The sequence below is a fragment of the Tursiops truncatus genome, chromosome 13, assembly GCF_011762595.2.
Source record: "Tursiops truncatus isolate mTurTru1 chromosome 13, mTurTru1.mat.Y, whole genome shotgun sequence".
Taxonomy (NCBI): Eukaryota; Metazoa; Chordata; class Mammalia; order Artiodactyla; family Delphinidae; genus Tursiops; species Tursiops truncatus.
Window position 1 is genome coordinate 23047822 of NC_047046.1, and position 8932 is coordinate 23056753.

The 8932-nt window shown below is 49.8% G+C and overlaps 1 protein-coding gene across 1 annotated transcript; it reads right to left on the bottom strand.

Moving 5' to 3' along the window:
• Window positions 1-1625: 1625 nt before the first annotated feature.
• Window positions 1626-8129, bottom strand: LOC141276160 (SEC14-like protein 3). The gene is made up of 8 exons (XM_073790292.1): window positions 7983-8129; window positions 6971-7066; window positions 6241-6301; window positions 4993-5080; window positions 3310-3412; window positions 2775-2941; window positions 2506-2675; window positions 1626-1690 (listed from the first exon to the last, which is right to left on the bottom strand). The coding sequence occupies exons 1-8, from the start codon at window positions 8127-8129 to the stop codon at window positions 1626-1628; spliced, it is 897 nt and encodes a 298-aa protein (XP_073646393.1).
• Between the last annotated feature and the right edge of the window lie 803 nt (window positions 8130-8932).

Genomic DNA, 8932 nt, shown 5'->3' on the forward strand with positions numbered 1-8932 from the left:
GCTCGGCCCTCAGCTCATTCCCAAGGAACTTCAAGTCCTTTGGTTCCCAACCATCCACAGTCTCTGTGTAATTCGACTCCTCCTGTCAAGAGATGTGTCAGGACCTGGGGCTCAAGCCAGCAGCTCCATGTCCCTGAGGCCATGTCCCTGGAGCAAGAACGTCCTGGGGCCCTGGTATCTCCTCTAGTCACCCGGGGTCTTGGTGGATGACAAGAGGCCATGCTTCTCAGAGACCATATGAACAGTGGACCAGATGCTGGGCTTTGAAGCACAAGCTCTGCCCCCTCTGCTGTGAGTTTCCTTGGAGGAGCTGCTTAATTAGCATTGTGGGTCTCCATTGTTCCAGCTGCCCAATGGGCATAACACCTCCTCTGCCCACAAACTGAGATTGGAGAGGGTGACATCCAAGACACTTCCACTGGACAATCTAGGACAAACAAGTCATTCCTTCTCTCCTTCTCTGTAAAAGTAGGGTCTTAGGAAGCAGTATTATAGGGCAATTAAGAGCAATGTCTTTGGAGTGAAAAAAAAAAACAGGTCTTGGATCTGCCACTTAAGAGGGCATGGGTTCGATCCCTGGTCAGGAAACTAAGATCCCGCAAGCTGTGTGGCACAGCCAAAAAAAAAAGAAAAAGAAAAAAAAAGAGTTGTATGATGTTGGGTGAGTGACTTCACCTCTCTGAGCCTTGGTTTCCTTATGCATAGGTGACCATGATACGTGGCCTCAGGGTAGGCGTGTGAAATGGGCTAAACTCATAAAGCACTTGGCACTGTGTTTGGTACATAGAGAGCACTCAACGAATGACAGCTGTTTTTTTTTATTATCGCCAGGCAGCAGCTAGAGCCAGATGTGACTTCCTTTGCTTCTAGGAAAGTGCCTTTAATTGCTTAAAATATAAGCTGTGAGTTGCAAGGGAAGGCAGTGAGGGTGGTAGAGATGGGCTGGGGAAGCTGTGTGCTGAGTCAGACAAAGCCTTCTCTAGGCAGCTCCTACCTACCCAAGGGGGCAGCCACTGCCATAGGTCTGGGGGCTGGGTCACCTGGGTCTCCAAGAGAGTCCATCCCCTCCAGGGCTCTGTCCCTGTCCGAGGTGCTGAAATCTCCCCTAGTACTTCTTATTTGCACACCCATGAATCACTTGCTCCCTACCTCCATTCAACTTCACAAGTATATATTGAGCATATACTATATAAGGAGTAGCAGCAAAAAGAATTTAGATACACATCCAACCCAGGTTGCTGATAACTCATGGAGAAAAAATTCATGCACACAAATGCCTCAGAAGTGAGGACAAAGGCTAGGAGACTCGTTTTCCTATTTTTTGGGTTTCAGGGACATCCACTTGTTCTTACCCTTGTTTCTTCCTTTTCTGCAACCTCGGCATTCTCCAAAGCTGTGCCTCTCGTACCTTTCCTGATCTGACCACAGCATATGCGTTTTCCCCAAGGCAGCTGTTTCTTTACTTACTAATGTCACAGAGTCAAGAGGACTACTGAGCAATTTCTGGGGGAAGAGTAGGATATATAGGCCGAAAGCAGTCAGGGGTCTCTTGGAAGTGAGGGAACTGCCCAGACAGGGGTGAGCTCCTTGTCTTATTTCTGCATGCCCTCATCCAGAAGCAGCACCTACACTGTGAAGCTGACCTTCTTGGTGTGGACAAAGCTATAGGTATTGTCAAAGCGCAGGACATCTAGGGGGATAGATGGACAGACAGGTAGTTTGGCCTGGCTTCACACACTCCCTGCGCCCTGGCCATGGGGGAGAACAGGCTGTGTTCCCACCTGTTGTGTTTGCCAAGCTGGACCAAGTTCCCCCAACTGCTGTTCCCTTCCCCATGGGAACTGCCATTCCTGAGCAGGGCCTGTAAACAGAAATTGACCTCCTCCTGGCATGTGCCCAGCCTGGCTTTAGTTGCACCAACTGGCAATGAGAACAACAGCCACTGCCTCCCATTGTGTCCACACCTGGACAGTCACATGATAGGTATGCGAGGGGGGCATTTCAGAACATCAGAGGCCTCCCAGGCCCCTTGATGAAGTGGGGTGCAGGGCGAGGCCTGTGCATGCCTTCTGCCTCATTACAGGCACCCGAGAGGTAGGAGTTGTAGCCTCTGCTTCACAGGTGAGCAAACCTGCGCTCAGTAAGACTTTTGCTCAGGGTTATGCAGCTACCACGAGGCTGAAGTGGGACCCTGGTACCACACTCAGCTGTGTGCCTCTGGACAAGCTGATTTACCTCTCAGAGGCCCAGCTTCCTCCTGGGGAATGTCACTGCCCTATTGTCCCTTGCCTGTGTCCTGCGGCCTGAGTGCTCTCAGCCCCTTCTGGCACACGATCGGTGCTCTCAAGTGTGAACCGAAAGAGTGACTGTATGGATGAATGGCACTGACCTAGGGTGTATGTTCCTTGGTGGAGGAGTGGTCACTACCCCTCTATTTCTTCCTATAAACCATGGCACAGGTGGCTCCAACCTTCCAGGGCTGGGGCCCAGCCAGGGCAGACTTACAGACGCCAGCTTCCGTGCAGGTGAGTCTCCCATCCTCAGGCACCAGGTGGGCGTTGTAGCGCTGGTTGAGCTGCACCTCCGTCATCAACCCAGCCCACTGCCACTCCCCCATCGTGGTCTTCAGGAAAACCCCGAAGCCAATGTCTTCACTGTCAGATGAGAACTGCCACCTGTGTTAGGGGAAGGAGGGGAACAGGTCACTGCTCAGGCTGAAGGGTCCCTGAGGGGCTAGGGCCCAGCCAGGGGTGGGTTGGTGGCCTGTTCCTTACCTGAGGACACAGCCTGGGAACAGGATCTCGTACTCCACCTGGTGCGAGGAGCCGCGGCTGATCTGCACCAAGTGCTCGTACTGAGTCTTCACCTGGTCCTGCACGTACATGGACTTGGGGATCTCCCCACCACATTTGATTTGCAGACACAGAGCAAGATGGGCTTGCTCCCCACCTCTTGCATTGTTCATGCTGTTTCTCCTGCCTGAGATATTTCCCCATCTCCTGGAAGTATCCTGCTCATCCTGTCCTCCCCTACCCATCCCCCCCATCCTGGGAAGCCTCCTGTGTCCCTCCATACTCAATCAGGGCCTCTTCTGGGAACTTCCCCTCCCAGCTCATCCCTCTGGGTCAAAATTTCCCCATTTCTTGTTTGCCTGCACAGTTGCTGAGGGCTCTGTCAGGGCAGGGCTGGGACTAACTCAATACTTGGCTCACAGGGGTTTCTCCATAGACATTTGTGGAATGAATGAGAGGGTGAGAAAGGAACCGAGCTCTACTCCTCTACCCTCCCCTGTTCTGGGGCTCTTCATACCTTAGTTAAATATTTGGGGTTCCCATCTGGGTTGGTCAGGGTCCCCCCAAACTGGGCAGGCAGTTCTTCAGGACTGATGAGTTTTAGCAAACCCTCCTTCCAGCTGTCTGTGGGGAGAGGGGTTGAAGGGGGACTATTGAGCATGGAGGGGACCCATCAGCCCCCCTCTTACCAGGAGGACCTGACCTTGGGGAGAAGCCCTACAGGAGCTAGGCTGCCAGGGCCCATTCCCTGGGCCCCCAGGCCTTAGGCTGCAGAAATGTCTTCCAGCATTGTGTTGCTATGGAAACATGTTTTCCCTGGCTGATGGGTTTGCACATTTTTGAGGGTCTCCCAGTCATAAGCAGTCACAATTAGAGTTGTCTAATTGTTTCAAGGAGCCTAATGAGGTCAAGGACCATGTCAGGGGCCACACTGTGTGCAAGTGGCATACACAAGTCAGACCTCTGGGTGGAGAGGGATAGCCCTGGGTCTTTGAAAGGACCTCCCCCTCTCTGCTGCTTAATCACCACAATCATAATGCCCATTATTGTTCTTCATGCCCTATGCAAAGCTCTAAGTGTTCTGGATCCTGGGGTGTCACCATGGCCCCAGACCTATAACCAATTCAAGTTATCCCCTGCTGTGGCCATGGGAGATACCAGTGGGATGAGAAGGAAGACCATAATGCCTGGCATCTCACAGCCAAATGCACAGAACCCTGTGCGCCACCAAATGGGGCAGAGGCCTGGATGTGGGTCTGGAGTGTGGCAGTTACCCACACTGCTCCAGGATTTGGGGGCTACCTTGTGATCCACCCAGCTCCCTACCCCAGTGGATCTAGGCAGAGGCAGAGACTCAGGTATCAGAAAGGGAGAGAAAACAGGCATTTGTTAGCTTCATCCCCATCCCCCTGGATCCTCAGATCTCCTGATTTGATGATCTGACCATTCTGATTATGAGATGTTATCCTCCAAGCTCAGGGTCACCGGCTGAGTTTAAGAACTATTTCTCTTCTCTATTTCTTTTTTTTTTTAATCATTAAAACATTTTTTTTGCCCACTTATAAAGGTAATACATGTAATTCTGAAAGTTTAGAAATATATTAAAAAAATTATAAACCACCTGATTTCTTGCTAACCACAAATTATTTTGTTGTATTTCCTTCTACAAATATATTGTTTTTATAAAAATAAGACCATACTATCCACACCACTTTATAATCTATTTTTCTTTTAACTTAATGACATTTCCCATGACATCAAATCACTTTTCATGGCTGCCCAATCATTCATCAAATGGATGCATTGTTACTTACTTATCCAGTCCGTCCTTATTGAGCATTCCTTCTCTGAATCACTTCTCCTCTTCCTGCTCTTCTTCCTCATCCTCTTCAGCCCAAATTGCCTTTAGAAGCACTGAGGCGATGAGTGTTGAAAAGAAACTGATGCCCATAGCCCAGAGGTTGACTAGCAACCAAACTGAAACTGAAAAGGAGAAAGATGTGGAGGTTTTAGTCACCAAAGAGGTATGGCAGGGAGTAAGACAGAAGTAACAGGATAGACTTTATAGTGTAAGACCCATTTCATCTTTGAGAAGGAGGAGCCTCTGACTTTAGGTGCTGTGTGGATCTCTGGAGGGGGTGATGGACCAAACTTACTCCAAAGTTCATACGTAGAGCTTAGGGGATGGAGCTGGAATTACTTATTTCCCAACATGATAATTTTCCTGTGAGTGTCCTCACTCAAGAAGGGCTTCATGAGGTTGTATCCCACAGGGAACAGTTTGGTGGCTGGAGAGATATAAGCAAGTATAATGGGGAAAAGATAATTCCACTGGGCCACTCTCTCCGTAACAGTCATAGCCAACAATGTGGAGGAATAATGAGTTACCTCGGCAAGTTCCAATGCCCTGCACCTGACAAACCATCCAACCAATCGGTCAACTAAAACAACAAGCAGCCAACTAACCAACCACCCAATCAATCATCCAATGAATCAAACAGCCAGCAAACCAGCCAAAAAATAGCCAATCAATTCACCTTCTCACCAACCCATCAGTCAGCCTACCAATCAAACAGCCAACCTACCAAATAGTCAAACAACCAATCAACATGTCAGCCAATCAGTAAACCAATCAGCTAATTAAACCACCAGCTAACTGCCCAACCAACCGCCTCTTCCAGTCAGTCAACCATTCAAACCAGCAATCAACCATCCAAGATACAGCCAAGCAACAAATCAGCCAACCAACTAACCAATCTGCCAACTAGCCACTCACCCACATAGGCAATCAAAATGCTAACTAGTCACTCAGTCTACCAAGCTAACAACTACCCAACCAGACAACCAGATATCCAACTAACCACCAGTCAACCAGCCAGCTAAACAACTGGCCAAATAGACAAAAACTAAGCAATGAATCAACCAGTCACCCATCAAACGTATATCCATCTTTCTATCCACCCACCCACCCAAACAACCACCACCCAAATACCTATTGAGTTTCCACCTGGCCCCAGGCCTGTGAGGGATACAACAGAAGTGGAGAATCAGAGGCCCTGCCTTCAACGAGCAGACAACCCAAGGAAAACAGGATGAATACACACAAGACAACTGGAGGCCCCAGAAAGCAGCTGACAGGAAAGGCCAGACTGGGCTGCACCAGCTGCCAGTGCCAGAGGCAGTTTGAGGAGGGAGAGATCAACATGGGTGGGAAAGGTGACGGGGGATTCCTGGAAGAACTGAGGTGGGAGCTGCCTCTTCTTGCAGTAAAGCCAACCACAGAAGTTACCATTTATGGAGAAGTTACTCTGTTTCAGGCACTCTGATCTGCATGCAGCCAAACAACCAATCTGCCTCACTGCTATCCAGGGAAAAAGGCACTAGTATTGTCCCCCGGGTGCAGATAAGGAATTGGAGGCACAGGGGAGTGAAGTCACCTGCCACACACCTTTCACAATGAGCATGAACTTCAGGGTCTCTGGGTAATTCTCTTCAAGGAGGCCAAAGAACTGTGGAACCAAGAGAGACCCCATGAGAGCCCACACCTCTTCTTCTCCTACCCCCATTCCCTTTGCAACCTCCCCTCTGGAGGATTCAGAGGGCTGTGGAGGATTTCCCTTCTTTCCATCACCTCCATGGCCCCTGGAGGAAATCTCACCCCAGACTATTGCAACCATAACCTGTTATTACATAACAATAATCATTTTTAGAGCAAATGTTATAACAATGGTAGTATATAATAATAATTTATATAATAGTAAATAAAACATTTACTGTTTATTAAACGCTATTTGCAAAGCACTTGTGTATACACTTTACATAACAACTCACTGAAATATCCCTACATCCCTTTGAAGTGCCATCAGTATCCCCATTTTGTAAGTGAGGAAAATAAAGCTTGGAGGGATAAAGCGACTCGCCTGAGTCACAGAGCTAGGGATGACAGGGCTGGGCAGGGTTTGTCTGAAGCTGGCCCCTATGGACTCAGTACAGTGTTGTCCCTGAGGCCTGTTCTGTGGGATCTTCCAGCCAACATATCTTTGGGTCCTGAGCTGCAGTGATGGGGCCCAGGAAGGCCACCACCTTTTACCAGATCCTGGCTCTGAGTTAGCAGCAAGGTCACAGCAGGCCAAGCTGGTCGTTAAAGCAAGCAGGGGTGCCCAGGGGCCTTTCCCCACCTCCTGGTACACTTCCACCAGGGGTTTCCAGAAGTGCTTCAGCCCCAGGCCTTCACAGTCAAATATCATCACGATGGTCTCAATCTTCCTCCCCAGCTGTGAGGATGAGAGCAAGGATCAGGGTGCAGGCTCAGGACTTGGGAGATGGTGACCCCAGCACATGACCCTTCAGGGCTTCTCCCACATTCCTACTTTGCCCTCAGATGAATGAGTGGACAAAACAGTGAATGCATTTACTACCCATCCATCCACCATCCACCCATCCACCCATCATGTCTATCCATCCACCCATTAATTGACCCACCCACTCATCAGTTCACCCATCCATCCCTTCATACTGCTGTTTATTCAGCCATTCATTCCTCCATTTGTCCAACTAATATTTATTAAGCAGCTATTTTGAGCCAGACACTGTAAGTATAGCATGTAGCTCAATAATCCAGAGTTCTTGTCCTTAAAGAGTTCACAGGCTGGTTGGGGAGACTGACAAGCAACCAGATCCCCATGGTCCTGAAGTGAGAGCTGGACAACATGGGAGCTGTGGGAACACATGTTAACCCAGATGGGGGCCTCAGAGAAAGTGACAGTTTGAGACCTGAAAGATAGACAGGAGAGAGCCAAGGGAAGTGTGGGAGGGAAGTGTGTGTGCTGGAGGTCGGGCTATCCAGACAGAGGAACAACAGGGGCAAAGACTCTGAGGGAATAACAGTAGGTAATAGCATTCTGAGAAATATGAATCAGGCCCTGTATGCCAGCCATATACTTGCATTATCTAATTTAATCTTTGCAAACATTATTATTGTCCCTGTTCTATAGGTGAGGAAACAGGCTCAGGGAGGTGAGGTAACTTTCCAAGGTGGCAAAGTTACCACCACCAAAGTTACCACTTTCCAAGGTGGAAAACCAGTACACCCATCTGGGAAGTGGCAGAGCTGGTGTTTGACCACAGAGCCCTCTGTGACAGCGCAGAGCACAGGTGTGTTCCTGGGACCAAGTCCCCTGGCAGCCTCACCCGCTCTGTCTGCAGGTCACACTTGTGCAGGATGCCCTCACAGTCCCTCATCTTGGTCTTGAGCAGGTCCTGCTTGGTGACAGAGAAAAGCAGGCCCTTGGGGGTCAAGCAGCCCGACGATGTCATACCACACAGGGCAGCCAACATGGTCACAGCCACACAGGGCCCCAGGCATGTACTTCTGGATCACCTGGGCATGGACAAACACACGAAACTTGGCATCATGCACCTCCCAGAGATACCCAGACCAGGCTGCCGTGGCCTGAGCCAACACACACCGTGGTACAAGCACTGTCCCTCTACTAGAGGGTGGCTCTACTGTCCAGTTAAGAAAACTGAGGGGCTTGCAGGAGGAGGTCTTGCTCACAGCAGGTACATGGCCAAGGCAGGTCTCAGCTGCGCCTGCTTGAGGCCTCTGGGCTCCTTAGTTCTGCCCCCAATGTCTCCTGTGTCCCTTTCCATGGAAAGGAGTTGGGCTTAGTGATGAAGAATATGGATTCTGAAGGTCACAGACCTGGTTCAAAAACAGATGCTACTGCTTCCCTCCTGTGCATCCTTGAGCAAGTGATGCCACCTATCTGAGCCCCATTCCCTCTCCTCTGTTAGGGAAAGTCCCCAAGATCACACAGTGCCTGACTCAGAGCTTGTGCTCCACAAATGAAACTAGGACCACTGCTTTACTAAGATGTCGGTGGTGGGACTCTTCTCCCCAACTTCTTGGTGAGCTAAGTTTCTTTCCCACCTAGACAGGATGCTTTAACCAAGACCCTAGGGGTGAGGGCTCAGAGCCACGAGCTAACTCTGGTGTTGAAGAGCCTGGATTTGGAGGACAGACAAGCTTGAGCTCAAATCCCAGCTCCACCTTGGGGCTGTGGGACTTTGGGTGGGCTGCTTAACCATTGCTGGGCTTCAGTGTCCTCATGTGTACAATGGGGACAACAGTACCCATT